The following is a 23017-nucleotide window of genomic DNA, read 5'->3' as shown; positions in this document are numbered from 1 at the left end:
AAAATACATCGTGGTAATAAAACAAGTGGATGCAGCGATCGCCATACAAGGGTCACGGAAAATACAGGAATATAAAATTACAAATGTCAGGAAATAGAAATACATAAACGCGTCTATCTATCTATATATCTATCTATCCGTCCGTCTATCCGTCCGTCTATCTGTCTGTCTATCATCTATCTATCCGTCCGTCTATCCGTCTGTCTATCTATATATCTATCTATCTATTATCTATCTATCTATCTATCTATCTAAAAGTAAATGGATAATCAGCAGGTAGGGAAATGTGGAATGTTCCAGCAGATGGCCATATTGCAAACTTTTTTGAACTTCAGTAAGCTCTACCAAGTGGGAACCTGGAATAATTAAAGAGTCACCCCCAGCGCTATATACAGTAATATAACCCCCAGCGCTATATACAGTAATATAACCCCCAGCGCTGTATACAGTAATATAACCCCCAGCGCTATATATAGTAATAACCCCCCAGTGCTGTATATAGTAAAATACCCCCCAGCACTGTATACAGTAATATAACCCCCAATGCTGTATACAGTAATAAAACCCCCAGCGCTGTATACAGTAATATAACCCCCAATGCTGTATACAGTAATATACCCCCAGCGCTGTATACAGTATATAACCCCCAGCGCTGTATACAGTAATATAACCCCCCAGCGCTGTATACAGTAATATAAAATCCAGGGCTATATATAGTAATAACCCCCCAGTGCTGTATATAGTAATATACCCCCAGTGCTGTATACAGTAATAACCCCCAGTACTGTATACAGTAATATAACCCACCGCGCTGTATACAGTAATATAACCCCCAGCGCTGTATACAGTAATATAACCCCCAGCGCTGTATACAGTAATATAACCCCCAGCGCTGTATACAGTAATATAACCCCCAGCACTGTATACAGTAACATAACCACCAGCGCTGTATACAGTAATATAACCCCCAACGCTGTATACAGCAATAACCCCTAAAGCTGTAAACAGTAATATAACCCCCAGCGCTGTATATAGTAATGTTGGGTCGCTGTTGACAAAAAGCTGTTTCTATCTAATTTTGCCCCAATAAACTTCTTTTATCTGCAGACCTGGAGCCGCCGTTGCTGTCAGTCATGTGATATTTTGGGTGATTTTCCCGGCTCAAACACCACACTGAGCTGATGCTTTATGTCAATGCTGATGAAGTCCGTTCCTCCATAGACATTCATTAGTCAGAGTGTCCTATTGGGTCATTAAGACTGAGCCCTTCTATTGTTTCCCACAGGCCGTATGATAAGGAGTCGGGGGGAGGGGTGGTCTAGTAGATCGGGGCTCAGAAAACAGAGCGAGAACTCATAGAAATGGCTGATATGCAGCTGCCTGAAAACATTATATTATGGGGGAAAAAATAGAACTGTTTTTAAAAAGAAAGCGCAATATTTTGGAAAACTTATTTTTGAACTGATAATTGGAATAGGAAATGGTGGGAGATCTCATTTAAGCAAACATTGTGCATTTAAAGTGTAAAGTACTGTACACACTCTTACCTCTTTAATCCTCTGCAGAAGAGGCAGCAGCCAGTCCTTATTAACCTCACAATGACTGTCCAAGAAAGTGAGGATGTTGGCCTCGGCGACATCTGCCCCTCTAACGCGAGACCGGATCAAACCTGCTTAATGAACGGTACAGCAATTAAAATAAAACTAATGAGGTTCAGATTAAATCCAAGGCTTCCTAACAAACTGAGCTCAGAGTGTTTGCTGGGTATGAGGGATCTACAGCCCTAAAATCCCCCATAATGTGTATTTATAAATTAAATTGGATAAATAACGAAGGTCATATAAGATGGTGGTAGCTAAGAGGGACAGACTCCCAGCAGAAGTGGTAGAGGGTAATACAGTGAGGGTATTAAACATGCATGGGATAGACATTCGGCTCCTGAATCTAAGACGAGACCAACGACTGATTAAGGTTTGAGTCTTTACAGCAGGAGAAACGGGTGACTAGACGGGGGCAATTTGCTGGGAAAGAAATAATAATTAAATAAAGTATATTTAATTTATATTTCTTCGTCTAAATGTCTAAGTAACATAACTATGAGAAAGTCCTATAAAGCCCTTAGAAATCTCCTTGCTTTTAAAAGAAAAGCAATTTTCCCCATTAAAATAACATGAAATGGATCAGAAATCCAGCGCAGACAGGGTTAATGTTGTAAATGACTATTGTAGCTGGAAACGGCGTACAGAGACCCTTTATCACTCCCATCACCCCTGTGTTCCAATGGCCCTTTATCACTCCCATCACCCCTGTGTTCCAATGGCCCTTTATCACTCCCATCACCCCTGTGTTCCAATGGCCCTTTATCACTCCCATCACTCCTGTGTTCCAATGGCCCTTTATCACTCCCATCACTCCTGTGTTCCAATGGCCCTTTATCACTCCCATCACTCCTGTGTTCCAACAGCCCTTTATCACTCCCATCACTCCTGTGTTCCAATGGCCCTTTATCACTCCCATCACCCCTGTGTTCCAATGGCCCTTTATCACTCCCATCACTCCCATGTTCCAATGGCCCTTTATCACTCCCATCACTCCTGTGTCCCAATGGCCCTTTATCACTCCCATCACTCCTGTGTTCCAATGGCCCTTTATCACTCCCATCACTCCTGTGTTCCAATGGCCCTTTATCACTCCCATCACTCCTGCGTTCCAATGGCCCTTTATCACTCCCATCACTCCTGTGTTCCAATGGCCCTTTATCACTCCCATCACCCCTGTGTTCCAATGGCCCTTTATCACTCCCATCACTCCCATGTTCCAATGGCCCTTTATCACTCCCATCACTCCTGTGTCCCAATGGCCCTTTATCACTCCCATCACTCCTGTGTTCCAATGGCCCTTTATCACTCCCATCACTCCTGTGTTCCAATGGCCCTTTATCACTCCCATCACTCCTGTGTTCCAATGGCCCTTTATCACTCCCATCACTCCTGTGTTCCAATGGCACGTTGTGTTCGCTGATCCAAGTTTAAGTTTAAAAGGAAAATTGATCATTAGAACCCCTTTTGTAATTATGTTACAGCCAGAAATTTCCTTGTTTTCCATGAAAACAGCGGCGTGACCCCAAACGTTTGCCCGGTAGTGTGTATCATCACTGTCCCTTTAAACGCAGGAGATATTCCGTTTAATGTTTGCAGCAGAGATCTCTCCCGCGATGAGTCGAGCGTCGATGCCAAAGCTCATCAGCACCCAGATGATCTGAACTAAAGTCAACAACGCTCCTTTTCCTATCTCCAAAATTAATTGCTGTAACATAATTAGCAGAAGTGTGTTGGTTTTTGCAGATTTAGGTGTGGAAAGCTCCAAAAATGTGTAATCAGAATATCTCTGAATTTCTATATCCGGAGATTCACGCGGCGTTCTCGCTAACGAGAGCCGCGCAGCTGAGGCCGTTTACCCGACCCAGAGGAAAATGGGCCGTCGGTGCGGTTATAGGATCGTTAGACAAAAGAATCCATCTGTTAATGCGAGAGCGGAAGGCTGGCCGGGGAAGAGCTTGTAATGGGAAGGTAATGACACGGAGGGTACGAATAAAAATGGTGCGTGCAGGAAAACGGCGGAACCTAAATCAGTAAAGACCGTGGAAGCAAAAAAAAATATATATAAATATATATCTATGAATGCGGGTTCATTTATTCCTCCTCGTTAATGAATCTCTTGATTGCCGTTGCAGATTTGTAAGGGGGGGCAGGGAAGACCCCTATTAACCAGCTGCCAGTCGTTCTTTGGGAACCTAAACCCAATTTATTAGAAACACTCTGTTTTAATTTATTGAGCGGGTGGTAGATAAATGGAACCCCCTCCCAGTAGAAGTGGTAGCGATTAATACAATAAGGGAATTTAAACATGCATGGGATAGGGGTACGGCTCCTGGATCTAAGACGAGTCCAACAACTGATTAACCCCTTAAGGACCGGGCTCATTTTTCGTTTTCTACCCTGTGGGACCGAGGCTGTTTTGACACTTTTGTGGTGCTTGTGTTCAGGTGTAATTTTCTCCTCACCCATTTAGTGTACCCACATAAGTTATATATTGTTTTTTTCAGGACAAGATGGGCTTTCTTCAGATACCATTATTTTGATCGTATCATCTTATTTACTATAAAAAAAATAAAAAAAACATGGTGAAAAAATGAAAAAAATGACATTTTATGACTTTTATTTGAAAAATCTTTTACTCACCTAAAAAAGCAAGTAAAAAAACTAGCTAAATAGATTCTACTACTTGTCCTGAGTTTAGAGATACCCAATGTTTTTATGTTTTTTTGCTGTTTTTTGTACGTTATAGGGCAATAAGTACAAGCAGCGTTTTATGATTTCCAAATCTTTTTTAACAAATCTGGTCAGTCTGCCTCCATCTCCTCTTTGGAAGATCTTTGAAGCCGGTTAACTCAATTTAACCCATTCAAACCATATATTTTTGAAAACTAGACACCCCAGGGTATTCCAAATGCTGTTATTTTAACCCTTTCCATGCACCAATTATACAACTACACTTTGTCAAACTTTGTAATAGTAATTTTTTTTATTTTTTTTCCCACACAAATTGTACTTTAGTTATAGATATACAGGTTCTGGTATATGTCACTATCAAACAACACCCCAATATGTGTTCAGCAGCATCTCCTGAGTACAGCGATACCCCACATGCATGGGTTTGTCAGATTGTTTGGCTGGTAAAAGGCTACTTTTGGGGCATGCGTAATTCAGGTGGTCATTTGGTCATTCTGCCTCCATCTCCTCTTTGGAATATCTTTGAAGCCGGTTAACTCAATTTAACCCATTCAAACCATATATTTTGGAAAACTAGACACCCCAGGGTATTCCGAATGCTGTTATTTTAACCCTTTCCATGCACCAATTATACAACTACACTTTGTCAAACTTTGTAATAGTAATTTTTTTCACACAAATTGTACTTTAGTTATAGATATACAGGTTCTGGTATATGTCACTGTCAAACAACCCCCCAATATGTGTTCAGGAACATCTCCTGAGTGCAGTGATACCCCACATGCATGGGTTTGTCGGGTTGTTTCAGATTTAAAATGCCACATTTGGGAAGTGCGCTTTTTTTCTCCATTTTGGTCAGTCTGTACCTATGCCCTATCTGTGAGCTAGGCCACTCCAATTTACCCCATCAGCCATTTTTTTTATATATATTAGACACCCCTTGGGTATTTGAAGTGCTTTTATTTTAACTCTTTGAGATTTTTGAGAAATTTTAGCACTTGCCCAAAATAATAAACTTTATTTTTTTATTTTTTTAATACTTTTTTTATATTTTTTTTTACACATTTTGCTGGTACTGGATGGTTCATCTAGTGACATCACTGCATAATTATTTTAAAATGTTAGCACATTTTTTTTTTTTTTTTATTATTTTTTTTTTTTTTAATATTTTACTAATCACATAGTGATTAGAAAGCTGGGCTCCATTGACTTGCATGGTTGAATGCAGTACCTGTATTCAACCAGCAAGTGGAGCCAGTTCTCTAGAGGGTCTGGAGACCCTCTAGCGAACTCTTTCTTCTTTATTGTTTTATTTCCCGGGCCGCCGCCATCTTACTTGATGGCGAAGATCACCGGCAGCTGCGGCTGTGACCGCTCTCCGGAGCGGTCACAGCCCACCTAAAGGTAAGTGTTTGGTGTCGCTGGATGCCTCCTGATCGAGGCATTCCAGCGACACCATTTAAGTTTAGGAGGCGATCGTTGATCGCCTCCTAAACGCTTTTAAAACGGGCGTCCGCCGCCATACAATGTATGGCGGCTGTTGACGCCCCGGGGAGGGGCCAGACATGGCCCCCGATGCCGATCTCGGCCTTGCTGAATGCCTCGACATCGAGGCATTGCAGCAAGCCCGTTTAAGCGAAGAAAGTGATCCTTGATCACTTTCTAAGCTTATTTAACTTTTTGACGGTTCAGGACCGTCAAAGGTCATTTAGTGACCTTCTTGTCATGACGGTCCTGAACCGGCAAAGGTCGCGAAGGGGTTAAGGTTTGAGTCTTTACAGCAGGAGAAATGGGCGGCTAGATGGGGGCCGAATGGGGCCGATCTGCCAGCAGATTCTATGTCCCTATAGCTGTTAAGCCTGACATTAACCCTAATCTGTCCAGCAGGCTAGAATGCTGATGGCATGGTATGGTGCCTACTTATGATTATTATTATTATTATTATTTATTGTTTTATATAGCGCCATCAAATTCCATAGCGCTGTACAAAGGCCCAGCCTCCAGAGTCAAAATGACACCGGGACATGTATGGTTCCGCATGGATATGTATAGCAGGACGCGCATGAACAGAAGCCCCCGGGTGAGCGAGATGCTATATAGTTCTCAGGAAAATGGCTATAAAAACATAAATCACTGGTCCTGGGGAAAAAAAAAATGTTTCCTATTAATACTGAACTAAAATGTAATTTGACAGCGAATCCAGAATCCATAGATTTAGCGGTCACATTGCGTAGAAATACGACTTCATATCATGCATACAAAGTCTTTAAAGTGGATGAAAGCTGGGAAATCAGTAATGTCTACAAATTGCTTAATACTAAAAAAAGAATAATATGAATGTAATATGATTGAATTCATGATGTATAAACAAATAGCATCTCCGTCTGCTCGCTAAATTATTATTTCAGCGGTTTGAATGAAAATTGAATTTCTGCTGGCTAAATTGTTTTATTCCACGCTAAATAACCCAAAGACAGCTTTGAATTATATATTTTTTTTTTATTTCTCGATATGAATCATCGGCGTGATTTTCCTTTTAACAGCTACACGGGAAACATGTTACAGACGAAAGATCAATCCGTGTTCTGGGTCTGATGTAGTGATAGGTGACACTTCCCGGTTATTGTCACCATGCTAATAGTAAACAATGACTTCTCTTTGGCAATTTTATTATAGTGTAGGATAGTGGCTGAGATTGGGGGGGGGGAAACAACACAAAAACACAACAAATGTAACCCTTTCAAACACCCAAATCTGTGAGAAAAAAACAAAACAAAACAATGAGGCTTTTGTTTAATATTGTCTGAAAAGGTATTTGCAGGGAATTGGGGTATTTAACCCCCCCAAAGGAATATTTAATCACCCTATAATGCATGAGTTGGGGGAACATCATTGCCCCCCCCCCTTTGTTTATAGGGCTAGAGACCCCTGTTTCAATAAAAAAAATGGTATGTTTATTTAATGTAGCTGGTGGGGGTTATTTTGCGAGATGCAGGCAAGGACATGCAAGTTCAATATTTAAAGCTGAAGACACTTGCATGCCCTTGCAAACAACTCGGGTGAATTTGCACATTGTATGAGACTGAAACCAAGTCTGTTCAGTTGAGCTAACCTTTAACTTGACTGATCCAGTGAATATACCCAAATACGTATGGGTTGGAGGAGAGAAGACAGAGCATATGATACAAACATGTAAAAACATAGATGAATTTTTTTAAAAAAAGTGTGTTACATTTATTTAATGTAGCGGTTGGGTTTTGTGAGATGCAGGCAAGAACATGAAAGTTCAAATTAAACTCATACCTTCGTATGCCCTCATCTGTAACGCACAAAATGTAAAGCTGCAGGCACTCGCATGCCCTTGCAAACAACTCGCAGATTGGTGAATATGCAAATTGCTATTGCTATTTCCATGGCGACTTGTATTTGCACATAAGCCCTTACCTTCCCTTTGGTTATTGCGTAAGCACTTCACTTTAGGTAACTTGCGCAGAAGACGGCAGTCATCGGCTGTCGAAACAAACAGGTGTTTATGAGTAAACCCTCATGAGAGTCGCGGCGACATAACGCTATATTATATTGTATTATTAGGAATATGATACATTAATGGGCTCCATGAAACCCGGATGCAGAATTTAATAGATGCATAGAACATATCAACAGAGCACCTGTATTCATCAAATATTTATGAATGCACAATTAATTATTTTTCAGCAAACTTTAAATGCGATAAGAAATCTATGGTCTCATTTGCTAAGCTCTGGTATGGGAAGAGCTTGATCAACTCATCACTCCAATCACTGTCCTCCAGATACATATGTTTATTGATATTTTGAGGTAGGATTTAAATTTAAAATATACATTGGTTTGGGTGGAGAATGGCAAAAAAAACAATAAAATTCAACTTTTCCAACACAATTTTGTTCTAGAAAAACCAATACCGCAAGCCTGTAAGGCAATCAACAAACAAGGCCACAAACATTGAATCTTAAACTGTCCCTGAGATAGTTTCGAGCGGCACAATTCCTCTGTAAAGCTATTACATCATAGGTTAAGACAGCAATTAAAAAATAACAGCGCAAAGAAAGAGGAATTGGGTGAGGTTGGGGGGACAACTCCGTGCAAGATCGTCTCACACGTAAATTTTGTTACAATTACATTTTATGTACGAAAACTAAATCACTCACAATAGAAATGTATATATATTTTTATTATATTTTTTAATATTTTTATTTTTTGTTTTATATATTTTTATTTTCTTTGTATATTTTATTATATTTTTTCATAAATATATATATATGTATATATATATTTTTTTTTTTTTGAGGGCTACCATGAAGTTTTTTCCCTTGACATGTTGTACATCTAATGGAGCAAGGTTTTGGGGTATTACTGTCTAAATAGCCTGGTAACATTTAAATTTTTGTAACATTCGTATCACCCTGAAAGCTAATAAATTCACAAACGATGATTTACTTGTATCATTCTCAATCGAAAGCGTCGCCTAACCACGAGGTTCCCGCATGTTAATTTTAAATACCGTTTGCGCTTCCCCATTAAGTATGTCGAGTATCGCGGATCATTTACAGTATACACCCAGCTGCATGAAAACACTTTTCATGATTGATTAGACAATAAGAAAGACTATTATAGCTTTCTCATAAATCACGCTCCGTATGTAGAGCGCGGGGACGTATACTTATTTCCCACTGCGCGCTATGTGAGACGACACGGAGGTGTGGAAGTATGATTAACGGCGTTCGCCACGGCAGAAGAGTGTATTGATGTGAGTGCAAGCTTTGGAGGATAGGGACGCCCATATTTCATTTGAAGTTTATCAACATGAACTACAAGGAAGGGATTGTCTAAAACTTACTGCGTAGTGTTATGTACACTGGCTTTAATAACAATTTCTTTGATATACGGTCAATGTATATAATCTATGTTGTATAATGTAGATTCACTACATACCTATGCATATCTTTGCTATCCTATCATAGCCTCAACTAACGAAGGTATACTTATGGGAGCCATTGTGCATAATTGAAGTAAAATTCACACATTTTTTATTCCTAGTTAAATATAGTATCCCGTTTGTATGCGTTCTAGTTCTGTTATCTGAGCCCGATCTACTAGACAAACATCCTGACTCCTAATCATACTGCCTGTGGTAAACAATAGAATGGCTCAGTCTTAATCACTCAGCTAGACACTCTGTGTAATGAAAGTCTATGGAGGAACAGACTATTAGCATCGCCATAAAGCATCAGCTCAGTGTGGTGTTTGAGCCGGGAAAATATCACATGACCGACAACAATGGCGGCCTCCGGGTTGGCCGGTAACTAGTATTACTCTCCCTGACATAAACTTACCTTCATTCTCTTCATTCATCCAACTAAAGCTACCGGAATCAGCTTTCAAAGTGGTTGCGTTATATTAATAGAGAAGAATAATCATGCAAATCCTGAGCACAGAGGTAAGTTGTCTGCTCCTATGTTATATACATAAGGCTGGCTTCAATACTTGATGAGTGGAGGAGGGCTTGCCAGCTCTTTCTAGATATAGATAAAGTTAAAACATTAGCTTCGTTAAGCGCACTAAACTGTAAAATGGAGGGTTTTGGGGAGAGGCCTGTCTAGTTTGGCAGCTTATTTATCAACATATAGATTAGTAACTCAGTGGCTTCTGCTAGTAATTCGGCCTCTAAGAGGAGAAAGTGTGCACTCATGTCACCCGGGCTGGTCCAAAATTATTCACAAAGGGCTGGACTGAGCTGGTCCAGGTCGGACTGGCCCTTTGTGAACAATTTTGCACTGACACAGTGAGGCAGATGGGCAGCTGGGTCACATAACGCGAGGTTAAAATCGAGGCTATTTGCATTCTGTGCAAGTGACCAGAGAGTAAGCAGCAAGGTAAGGGAATGCGACAGTGTGGGAACAAGGGAGTGAATGAGAGGGTAAGAGCGTATGAATGTATGTATGTATGTTAGAATAAGAATGTATGTATAAGTGTTTGTGTTAACATTAATGTGTATGTGTAAGTGTATATGAGCATGAATGTTTATGTGTGAGTGTTTGTATGTTAGCATGGATGCGTATGTGTAAGTGTTTGTGTGAGCATGAATGTTTATATGTAAGTTGTATGAGAAGGAGTGTGTGTTAACATAAGTGCATAAGTTTGTGTAAGTGTGTGTATATAGGTGTGCTAGTGCGTGTGCGAGGGGGCAGACTGGGCCATTTGACCCCGGGCCACAAGGTGCCGTTCCTCCCAAAGTATGAGCAATTATTATTAGGCCTAAACCTTGCCAAGACCCCGACAGTTCCTATGCAAAGTTTAACATGGCTTGAAAAACCAGTTCTTATAGCCGATTCACAAGACATATCTAGGCATGAAGGCCACAGTCGCCCCCTAGTGCTCTAAAAAAATAAGGGTAACAGGAGAAAGTAGGTGGAGCTTGTTGAATAACGATGCCATGTGGGAATGGGCGGGATTAACTTTAAGCCCCTCCTCTGCTCTCCGAGCTCCCTTAAAGTATGATTTAAGTACATAACTAATATGCCTTATGAGGAAAGACAAGTGACAAAATAGATCTTTAATCATTTAAAAAATCTCTTAAAATACTATCTAAAAGACCGGCCATCGGAATTATCCAGTTCCGCGAGCAGCTGATTATTAATTGTTTGGCAGAAAAATTACGCTTGAGGTCTACAATCAGCGTGGGACAAACGAACATGACATTCAGCGGGACGATAACGGAATGCACGTGTTCCATCAAGAAAAGGGATTTCATTCCGGATAAACACAGCCTTGTATCTTGTCACCGGCACAATATATGTCAGGAGAATATTAATCACATCAAATATATTTACTGTCAGAGTCTATTTAAATACGAAGCCCCCTATTGTCCTAAACTAACACTGACGGGAATCATGTCTGTGGGTTTTCATACAAGAAAAAAAAAAAGGCAAAAATTAACAATTCGCAGAAGTTAATCTGTCACACAAACCCTCAGGCCCAGACTGACTAAGCAGCGCTCTAAATTGGTTTTAAATCTGATTCTCGAGTACTGCAGCCTTGCAATGGGGGATGAGGACGAACCAAAAAAAAAAATGCCTTTACGCAAAAACATTTATTTCCTCGTTTTCCTTTTTTTGTCATTATAAAGATGTATTAAAAAGGGACCGTCTGGTGTCACAGTGTGCACCACTAACGAAGAATAGCTAATACAGTATGTTGTAAGTACGTAATATACGTTCTGTAGGAAAAAATAAAAATGAGATAATCTTTAGGAGAAGTTGCAGCTCCATATCTGCAGAGCAACGCCGCTCCTGTTTTTGTGCCACCGATTTTTTTATTTTTTTTTTTTGCTTTAAGCAACCAATCAGTGGCAGGTAACCGCTCCTATGGAAACCAATGGGATTGTTTTCTACGCATGTGGCCAAGGATCTCCCCAAAACCCTTTGCCGAGCCAGCGCTTAAATTATTGTTAATTTCATAGATTTCTATGCAACTCATTTTTTTAAAGATTTAGAATAATTTAATAAAAAAAAGTTAAATTGTATTAGGGGAAAAATATATATATATATATATATATATATATATATATATAAAGAAGTTTTCTAGAGGCCGAACACTTCTTTCATTCTTTTATCAGCGATAGATGAGTTACCGCCATATCATTTAATCTTATGAAGGCAATAATTACAGAGTGTTGGCCATCATTCCTCGTGATGGACGATTCGACTCCATCTTTATCCATGGCAATAAAAGAATTATCACAAAAAAAAAAAAACTACCGCAGCAAGTTCTGGTTAAAAAAAAAAGAAGATATCTGCTTATTATTACTATTATTTATTAATGCATTTCAAAAGTCTACAACTCTGTATATAAAAAGATTGATGTAAAAAAAGTTACATTAAAGTTAATTAAATTCCATTTTTTTTTACTGGGAAATCATTTTTTAAAAAAAAGACTGTTATTAAGAGTCTTAGCAGTTACGATAATTTGAAATCAGCGGAAACCTTTCTCTATAAACCACCCCGCAGTTAATTCTGCCACGGTGCTTTTTTTTATATTTTTTTTTCTTAAAAAACTGGAAAAAAAATAGAACCCTGAAATTAATGTGACGCTCAACTTTTTTTTTATTCTATTTTTTTTAACAATGAAATAGAGAGGAAATAAAAACCTCTTATTTAACCCGAGCACAAAGACATTGACAGAATACTTCATTGTCGTTCACGAATTTTATATGCGGAATTAAGGGGTTTGCAATGAGTCTTTTGAACGTTATTAGCTTCATATATTTCTAACGGGCGTCTTTTCAAAGGAACATCTATTCCCGACGCGTCACGGCATCTTTCAATCTTTTCGCCGTTTCCAAGTAGTTAATGGTTCTAATTATTTTCCACCAGAAGTGGCTTTTTCTTATTTGACTCTGTTAAGTGTAATTCATCACTTCCTTTGAGTTTATTTAGTTACCAGCTTTTACACACAAAAAAAGGAAAATTAGACTGCCAATAACTTCTCAAACCGCTTGAATTTAAAAAATAAAATAAAAAAAATGTAAATATATTTTGTTAAAGAGGGCTCTGTGCTAACTTGTATCGCCCAAGGTACCCTCAGCTATTTATAAAGCCATAGGTTTAGCCTAATAGATCTCAAATACAATTAAAAGTTGTCAGTAGATATTTCTCTTGCCGTTCACTCAAGGCCCAGGAACCCTTGGGCCACCATAATGGTTCAAAATGGCTACCTTTACCATACAGAACTCCATGTGGAAATCATTGCACTTAGAGGGAGCCTGGTAAAATATGTGGGGAATTACATTACTCTGTCCAACCAAGCTAGTCACCTTAGTGACATGGGACGTAAGTGAGAAGGGAACCAAAGCCCACCACCAATGACCTCAGACCCTTTACCGTCACATGAGTGTTAAATGTTCTGTCTCTAATTGGGGTTCCTGCGTCGAGTCTGAGTCGTTTACTATTTGAGAAGAGGTTCCACCCAAGAGGTTTCAAGGACCTGGTCAACCTAGTAGAGCGCCCATTGACCTCTATAAGTAAGGTCTATAAGTAAGCTCAGGTGAAACTTGGTGGCAACCTTAACAAAAGCAAACCAGTATAATACCAGTTCAGCCAAAACTGGTAACTCTTCACATTTTTGTATATTACCTTCATCGACTTATCAGGCCAATTCTACCCCGGCCAAGACCTGGAATTTAACCAGTGTGATTTGTTTTGGTCATAGGCCAAAAAAAACCATAGCAAGAATGTGTCTTTTTACGTTTTCAATTAATTGTAGCCAGGCTTTAGACAGCGATGAGCCTTTAAACTAAATAATTTTGGCTTTTGGTGGACATATTTATGAAAATCTGAAGAGATCCAGTAGAAAACTGTAGTGGAAACTCATCGAATGGTCCATTAGTCCGATTGGTTGCTATGGTGACAAGACCACAATTTATCAGTCTATTATTTATATTAGGTTATATATTAACAGCCAGTCCCTTCTCGCCGAAAATAAGATTTCAATAATTGGATATAAAATAATTTTTATTGGCATTGTCGGTCTTAGCAGAACCTGCTTTTTTTCTTTAATCCAAGATATTTTCATATAACTGTTTGATCCAATTTTATTTCTCATATATTTAAATTAATAAATAATTAGATTATATTAGGTAAAAGAACTACAAAAAATTTAAAAAAATAACAAAAATAAATTATAAAAAGTGTATAAATGTATAATGATGTATAAATGTGATGTACTGTATATATATATATATATACACACACACATTTAACTATATTTATACATTTAGCTATGATATAAATTAAAGATCTCATGACTTACAATTTTCACTGTAGTCGTCCACTAATATAATTTCATGGATAAGGTGCATAGGTGTTCGGTTTAGCACACTGCGGAGAAAACAAGATTGTATTAGTATTTCGCAAAAAATATAAACTGGTCAAGATATATTAATATTATTATTAAAAAAAAATACAGAAAAAAATATACTCATAGCCAAGAAGAAGGGGGGGGATAAGAAGTAACACATCCAATCAAAACACAACGATCTTACATGTAGTCAATGAAGGACAACCGAAAACTTTATTACATGGAAAGTCCTACGCAGGAATATGGGTGAATGTTTCTTCATCTAGTCCCTGACCAATGTCTCAAGAGTCGGACTAGTGGCCGATGGCAAGTAGACAATGCCAAACCAGGCCTATCATGGGCAGCTTGGATGGAAAGGGGTCTTATTTAACCTTATTTAATACCCCTGTACCCGCAGAACAGGGAGAAACACTGCCCAGCGTGGTATTTAAGTATCAATAGAAGACTAACTCGCTTTCTGGAGCGATAATTACTCTTGGTAGAAATTCCTAAGGCAAGACAATGTCTCTAATTCTCCCCAGACTCAAAAGGCTAAACATGATGTTTGTGTAAAATTAAAAGAAGATTCTGTCTCGCCTTCCTTCCTAAAAAATACTTTTGCCACAAATAAAAAATAAAATAAAGAGGATGTTTTTTCATGAAATCTTTTTTGATTTTCTGTTTAAGACTCAGACATCTCTGAAGTGTCCTGAGATGCCCTCTCGATGAACAGATATAATTACAACTTTTAATGAGTTACACACTCAATGAAATCATCCTGTTTAAAAAACATTTGTGTAGTAGATCATCAAGGTGTAATTTCACATATGAGATTTATGCCTCTCTATACTCGGTGTTCCGGAAGAAAGGATAACACAATGCAAGGTATAAAATATAGTTAACGAGGTCACAATGGATGTCCTTATCTCCGTTACAAACAATCGTTACCCTTAAGGGTTAATAAGGACCATTTTACCAAAACGTTTCAAATTTACAACCAATTCATACAATTTTTTCAAGCCAATGTCTGCTGTTTTTAAACACATGATTGGCTGTAGAACCCTGTGATACCCCCATACTCAGCAAACATTCTGAGCTCCTATAAAATGAGCTTTCATTTTTAACCCCTTCAACCCAACGGATATCGCTAATTTGCGAGTTATCTGCTAATATAGGGAACTGTGCCCTCTAAAAGGGAATTTTCTTTCATTTGTAAGCCCTCATCCCAATAGTAGGGAACAGGAGCGTAAAGATACCCCCCTAAGAGGGAGGGTGGGGGGAGAGAGAGGCAAATCATTGTCTCCCCCTGGCCAATAAGAGGTAATGGGGATCCCCCCTTCTTTTGTATTATTTATTGTTTTTTTCCATTATTATTTATTGATTTATTTACTGTAGCAGGGGGTTTACTTTGTTACAGGAAAGAACATGCAAGTTTAAATGGAACTCGCATGTCTTCGTCTGAAACTCACAAAACGTAAAGTCACAGCCACTCGCAAACAACTTGCAGATTAGGAAATCTTTTGGAAGCGTTAGCATGCGAGTGAATGTGACTGTAACTCGACTAACCTTTCGACCGCTTAGTGAATAGACCCATTAGATTATGACCTCACGTTCTCCTCCTTTGAAATTAGTCTCCCTCCCGTACATTGTTACTATCTGCGTTACTTGACTTAATCATTGGGACCCCAATTGTATACATTGTTGGCAAACATTTGGTTTGTAATATTCCAACACAATACATCATATGGATGCACATCTTTCCCTGTTCTTAAAGAATAACGAGAGGCCCAAAGAAATGATCCGACCATCTGCCGCCCCGCAGAAAACACATGACTTGTATCGCTCATGGGTCCCGCAAGATGTTACAATCCGGGCTGGGCATGTGTTATTCAACGGGAATATTCCTCTGCGTTCTCCATACGGCTAAAGGCAATTGTAACTAGTCCAAGACCCAAGAGGGATTTATTGCTGAATGCTTTAACAGAAACATATGCGAGATTTTTACATCAGAGAAGGATTACTGATTTAATATTTGGTTTTAATTAGATGAGACCTATTCGGCCCATTTGGTCTCAAACCTTAATCAATCTTTGGTCTTATCTTAGATTCCTATGCATGTTTTAATTCCCTCACTGTATTAGCCTTTATCACTTCTGCTGGGAGACTGTTCCATGTATCTACCACCCTTTCAGTAAAGTTTTAAAACTTCCCCCCATTCCATCTAACTCTCTAGTTTTCGATTACCTAGTTGTAACATTTCTTTAGAAATAAACGTCTCTCCTGTGCTTTGTTAAATCTCTTTATGTATTTAAATGTCTCTCTCCCATGCTGGACATATTGAGATCCTTTAGTCTTTCCTGTTAATTTATTTCTGCAAACCCTTTACCATTGTATAGAACTCCTAGTACTTGATAGGCCCTTCTGTCAAATTAAAGGGTTAAAAGACATTGAAAGGGTTAAGTATCAAATTAGTCCTGTTTCCCTTTATTATGCAGCAATGATATGTTTGATCTTTAATCCCTTTCTGTCCTCATGCCAGAAATGACATTTACTACAGCTATAAAAAAACATTAAAATGTGAATTTTAACACATTAATGATGCTGCGCGTCCAACACATTGACCTATGGAAGTTAGAAGGTTGAGACAAAAAATGCTACAATGTTACTAAGGATTTGGCATTTTTGCTGCCACTAAAAACTTAATCAGTCGTTGGTCTCGTCTTAGATTCAGGAGCCGTATGACTATCCCATGCATGTTTAATACCCTCGCTGTATTACCCTCTACCACTTCAGCTGGGAGACCGTTCCACTTATGTACCACCCTCCTGTAAAGTAAACTTTCCTTACATTACACTCTGCTTTTCATTGGCTGGAGTGACAACCGGTTATCTGCCGTTATCTTCTCTCCAATATCTAAACATCTCTAGTATCTCCTTCCTCCTCTTTGGTAAATCTCTAGTAATACCCCCAGGTTACCAGTTCACAGACTGATAGTAAGCTCAGAGGGTTCTAAATCTCTGTCAAATGACTTATTGAAAGTCATTATTCAGTCTCAGCTACTCAAAGCCATAAAGTAAGGTGAAAGTGCTGTGCGGTCTTGGAGGAGGGTTCAATGTCATTAAATATGGTCAAATAATTAATAAGTAAAGCAGTTATATAAAAAAACCCATACATAATAGGAACTTTTTAGGTTGGCTTTTAGAAACTATTTGATGCTGCAACATTCTGATGAACCCTTAGAATTCTAAAGGATTGAAGACGTTAAAGAGACAGTGAGTTATAGGCAGCTCGTGGGGATTTGTAGGACACAAGCTGTGTAGTTAATGACCAGGAGAGCGTTTTAGTGAGTTAGTGATCCTCGGGTAGGAAACCCCGCTGCAAGTCAGACTCAGGCTGGATTACGCCTCGGTTAAGAATACAGGAGACATTGTGGCAAATATAGTAATACTTACAACAAGAGTGCTCAGGGATAGCACTCAACAGCGGGATTATCTTAAGTGTAGTACTTGTTTGCTTAATTTTATTATATATTAATAAATTATAATTAATCTAATTCTATTATGGAACTGCACAATTGCCTTTTCTTTTTTTTTTCCTTCACATACCCAATAACTCTCCAAGTTGGACCACAGACTCTCTAGACGAATAGCTTCTTCAGGTATGCTCCTCAGGATGCCTCCCTTTTCTCTACAAAGTCCAGGTCTTCGTTGAAATCCATGGGAAATGAGCTCAAAGTCTCTGGGGCGAGAAAGTTCCTCTCCTACCGCTCAGTTTGCGATGGACTCTTTTGAGGAACGCACACAATGGGTGGCAATGAAGAAGCCTGGAACCCGATGCATTGCCTTAAGGACCATTTGCTGTCTCCCAGGAACCGCCTGATTCTTGGTAGGGAACAGGTAACTCTCCGAGACCGTCGCAGGATGATCTTCAACTTGCTCAAATTCTCCTCCATCATTGGCAGTCTGGAGGACCACAAGATGATGAGTGGGGGCCGCTCCTAGGCAGATCATTCAGTCTTGAAGGAAGTGGACCATAGCAGATGGTGATTTTGCCCTCCGGAGAAGATACCCCTGCTCGTAGCCATTCCTGCAGCACATCCCTCAGAAATATTTTATTGTATAGAAGCGTGAAGATAAATGCTACACATGTATGGTGTTTCTTTCTCTGCAAACAAATGTTTAAACAGCGGTAAGCCCTGATTCATGGGGCCGAGTACATCATGTTACATTGTACGTAATTGGTTTGATTATTTGCCTTGAAATTGTAACAAGCAGCTACGATGTAAATACTATTACGTTACATTAATCGAATCGTCGGAAATATATGACACAAATGGGACAGATAACTCCAAATTGAATTTGCTTCTATTGCGGAAGCGCAGCAGCGAAAGGTACCTGCTTTATAAAGTGGATCATAAAGGTGGATTCGGGAGGCCCAGAACCAACAGCCAAGCCTTTTATTATTGTTTTAATTTTTAATATAAAAATTCTATGTGACTCCCAGCCTTTCTGTGCCTTCCGGCCACAATATAAATATCGCTTTATCTATAGATGAGTTCAAAGTCAACTATGGCTGTATCCCTTTAACCTTTGATAGACATCTCTAGGTGGGGGGGGCAGCATACTTGTTTGGATATCAGGAGCACATAGTTGTTATGAGGGTCTACAAAGAATAATTCTTGACTTTTTGATCGACCCTATTTTTGGTGTTATTTCCTTTCTTTCAAACGATTTAGAATATGAAAATAGGTTTTAGTGTCTGTGACGAGTTTATTGTTGTTTTTACCTATATTGGATTACAATAAAAGAGATATATTATTATATCACGCTGCCAGCAGGGGATTTTTTGTGTTCCATCTGGAGCTGCCGACCTTCATTTGCATATACCAGTGAATTCCAGGGCATATGAGGTGCTGTTCCTGTTTGGTCTCGGCACCCTTTGAGGGATTTTGGAGGTAAAAGACGTTTGGATAACCTGCGGACCGAGCCTGCAGATCTGTTTGTATAGAATGAACAAATCGACCTGGAGACCCGGGGAAGCAGAGCTTCACCAGGAGACTCCGGGTCAAACTCAGAGAGTTCCCAGATACGATGATGACTGCGCATACATTATACTCTAAATACAATAGTTCACTCTTATCGAAATGTAACATACCTTTTAGTGCTGTGTCATAGGATGACACCTTTGCCGCAAGTCAGTTTGTACAATTTCTGTAAGAGCTATTATTGTTATTATTAGTATAATAATATCTGGAAGGCTGATGGATGGATCTGGGTTTGGCGGATGCCGTGAGAATGCTTCCCTCAGGAGTGCAAAGACTGTAAAGTTTGTTGGAGGAGGGATACTGGTCTGGGGCTGTTTTTCATGGGTTTGGGCTCCTTAGTTCTAGTGAAGGGTAATGTTAATACTACTCCATACCAAGACAATCTAGACAATGGTGTCCGTCCAACTATGTGGCACTGGTTTGGGGAAGGCCTTTTCCTGTTCCAGTATGACTGCGCCCCAGCACAAAAAGCTAGGTCCATAAAGACAAGTTTGGATGAGTTTGGTGTGGGGGAACTCGAGCTGCATAGAGCCCTCACCTCAACCCCACTTTTGGGATGAATTGGAAGGCTATTGCGAGCCAAGCCTTGACATCCAGCATCAGTGCCTGACCCCACAAACGCCCAGACAGACTCCAAAATCTTACGGAAAGCCTTCCCAGAAGAGCGGATGCTGTAATAGCTGCAAAGGGGAGGAAAACTCCATGTTATTGGCCATGGTTTTGGAGTGGAATGTCCAACAAGCTCATATAGATGTGATGGCCAGGTGTCCACGTGCTTTTGGTCATACTGTGTATGAGATGTTCCTTTAGGTTGTTCTTCATTCCGCATTATGTGACATTATAGCCAGAGTCATGATCAATCCATCTAGCACGCAAGGGTTAACAATTTAGACTCCTTATTTAAGGTTCCAGAAGCTGTCAATCAAATTGAAATAGAAACTGATGTTTAGGGGGAAAATAAGAGATGAGATATAGAGAGTGCCTTTTCTGCTTGGAATTTTGACGGATAATTTGCCGTCCCACAGATTTCTTTGTGATTTATTGGATTTCAAAATGTCATATTAACATTTTCAAACAGATGCAGCTTATGCTAATATCCTGTCTTAATAACAAACCAATCCCCAAAATAAATCTCCAAAAATCCCTCCCTGGGAACACTGAAAATTAAAAAGTGTCACTTTTCTTCCCTGGATTCATTAATTCACATCTTTTATCATATAAATAACATTATACGTCCGTCATTGTAAAGGACTAATGTCTAATGCCTTTCTTTTTTATTTTCTTTTTTTTTTTTAATACCCAAAGAGTAGGTTTGCCCCGAAGCATCAGGGTATTTAGTATTTACCCCAATCTTAAGGTCTCTGGGTAGATCCTCGGGGGTGGCACAATATTACACCCTTATATTCTGCTCTGATTAAATGATACCCGAGCTTCCCAGCTGGTGCTTTTCTTTCTGCTTTATCACAGATCTAATTTCTCCTTGAATACAGGTGACTTTGTTTGAAATATCTTTCTTTGAATCGGCGGGGATCCTGGGACAGCTGCGGAGATCTGTTGCAGCGCAGACCTCCTTTAGATCTCCCACGTGGCCACCATGCAATGCTCTAAGAGTAAGATGAGCGGGTGGAAACATCTCTGACCCCACCCAATTCTAGTACCTTCCCCCACCTCTTGCCACACCCCCAACACAGGTGTCCCGATTAGGACACCTGAAATGCTGGTTTCAATGTCTCAACGCTCTGAGGGTAAGGTGGACCAGTGGCCACGCCTCAGGCTCCACCTACTTATGATACAACCACACCCCTCCCTGCCTCTTGTCACTTGTCACTTGTCACTGGAAGGGGGTATAGGAGAGTGGGGGATTTACAGTGGGGGAATAAGGCGCCCCAGATGTGCTAATTTTAAATTTTTTACCCCAAACATATATGTACCGGAGAGAGAGAGAGAGAGCGAGCGAGAGAGAGAGAGAGGTCCGCAGGGATGTTTCGTTCCAGGAAGAGAATCAAGTATCATTGGCGAGAAATTGAATTGGCTTTAAATCCCCCTTTATGTGGTCATGCAATATTTCCGCTTAGCGTCTGTATTATTATGCACAATCTTAATTAGTTCCCTTTTGATTCGTTTGCCCTTTTTTTTCGCTGAGTTATTCTTCTGTTGTTGGAAATTTTTGGATACGCTTTTGGCCTTAGGAAATTAAACGCAACGGAGCGTCGGAGTGATACTTCCCTCTAATGTGAAAAAAGAGAAAGCAAATCTCGTCGACATAAATCCCATTATGTCCAGTACAAGGCGTCTAATGAGCTTGTTTGCTGGCTGCGTCCCAGAGAAACCCAGAGTTCTTTCAGAATGCGAAAGGTTACCGGCGGCGAGGTGAGTGGCGTACAAGACATTCTAATAAGATTGCGATTAACCGTCTGAAGGCCGCGGGGACTAAGAGCGCGATACACAACATGCAGCGAGGAAAGGATTTGACATGTTCCCTGGTCGGTCGAGGCATGTCGCGGCAGACCCGATGGTGGATAACAAGGAGACAATCGCACTATTGGGGGCGATCAAGCGCTTGGAGGGCCTCTGCTCACTGGGCCAGTTAAGGAGGATCACTGATATCTCCAACCGGCCCATTAATATGTCGGCACAGTCTTCCATAGCTTCCTGCCACCCAGCGCCACATGTTCTAAAACGGTAGTAAGGAAGGCGACGCTGCGGGGGCAGCTGGTGGTGGTGCCCTGAGTTAAGCCTTGACCAGCGCTTACCATTACAAGTGTGGCTTTCCTCTTTACCTAAAGTCTTGCGCGTGTTGTTAAAAGAACTTGACTTCCCATGGATGAAGATGGCTGCCGGTGGGCTCAAGAAGCTGACCGGTCATGTAGAGGGGACCCTAGAGTGCCACCATATATGAGATACGTGGTCGCTCTTGGGGTCACCTTTACATAACCCCATTGTATGTGTGTCTACCTTGGGGTCCTGTGGGCTACACTGGTAAGCTGTCAATATATTTGTCAACTAACCAGACCAAAACTATGAAAACCGCCCCCCGGCATCCTACGGACAAAAGTGTGTCCAGACCGTCGGCACTCAAAGGGTTAAGTTTTTTTGTGCTTTTTACAAATAAAATACACAGTGCGCAGCGGGAACACAAATTCCGGTCCACGCTCAAAAAACCCGAAAACAAAAAAATGAAAAGGAACCGGTGACGGCTCGGTGGTAATTGGAACGCGGGATGATTAACCGTCTCAAACTGTATCACATCTCTAAAGATCGTAATAGAAAAAAGGGACGTAAGGAATTGTTTCTGAGTGAAACCGAAAGGGGGAAAAAAAGACAATAAAAAAACAATACAAATAATGTTATTAAAGTTGCTGAGAATGGGCTTTTTTTCAAGGGCGGCTGTGGAAGAGTCATTGTTGGGTGACAGCCGTTTTTCGCGCAGGAGAAGAATTACCATCTCTGGACAGCGTACAGAGAAATAAACAAGGATACAAAGAAAGAGAACACACCTGTGATTAAGAGAGGGTTCTACCGATTCCGTTTTTTGTTGAATTTTATATTTTGAGCACATCTTTTATCGCCAAGATTCATTAAATGTAAACAAACGGACAGGTTCATTCACCTAGAAAATAGTTGATCCCCGACAACTTGCCGCCAGTTTTTAATGTAACTTCAAAGATACAATAATTACAAAAAAGGGAATCCGACCGTAGAAGAAGGCCGCTTTGATCGCCCCGACCTTGTCACTACCTGTCGCCACATTTCAGCGACGCTAGCGCGTTCCTGTGGACAGTTTATGCGTTTTAATTGGAAGTATTTC

The 23017-nt window shown here is 40.0% G+C and overlaps 1 protein-coding gene across 1 annotated transcript in view; it reads right to left on the bottom strand.

Annotated features, from left to right (window-relative positions):
- GALNT14 (polypeptide N-acetylgalactosaminyltransferase 14) overlaps positions 1 to 23017 on the bottom strand; it is a 164389-nt gene that overhangs the window by 22986 nt on the left and 118386 nt on the right. Inside the window, exons 4-6 of the mRNA XM_053460717.1 lie at positions 14139 to 14206; positions 7737 to 7802; positions 1548 to 1669 (exon numbers count right to left, since the gene is read on the bottom strand). Of these exons, the coding sequence (XP_053316692.1) occupies positions 1548 to 1669; positions 7737 to 7802; positions 14139 to 14206 (256 nt within the window). The remainder of the gene's footprint in view (positions 1 to 1547; positions 1670 to 7736; positions 7803 to 14138; positions 14207 to 23017) is intronic.

Source organism: Spea bombifrons, chromosome 3 (genome assembly GCF_027358695.1).
Source record: "Spea bombifrons isolate aSpeBom1 chromosome 3, aSpeBom1.2.pri, whole genome shotgun sequence".
Taxonomy (NCBI): Eukaryota; Metazoa; Chordata; class Amphibia; order Anura; family Pelobatidae; genus Spea; species Spea bombifrons.
Note: the sequence above shows the minus strand (reverse complement) of the source record. Positions and strands in the feature narration are given on the sequence as shown.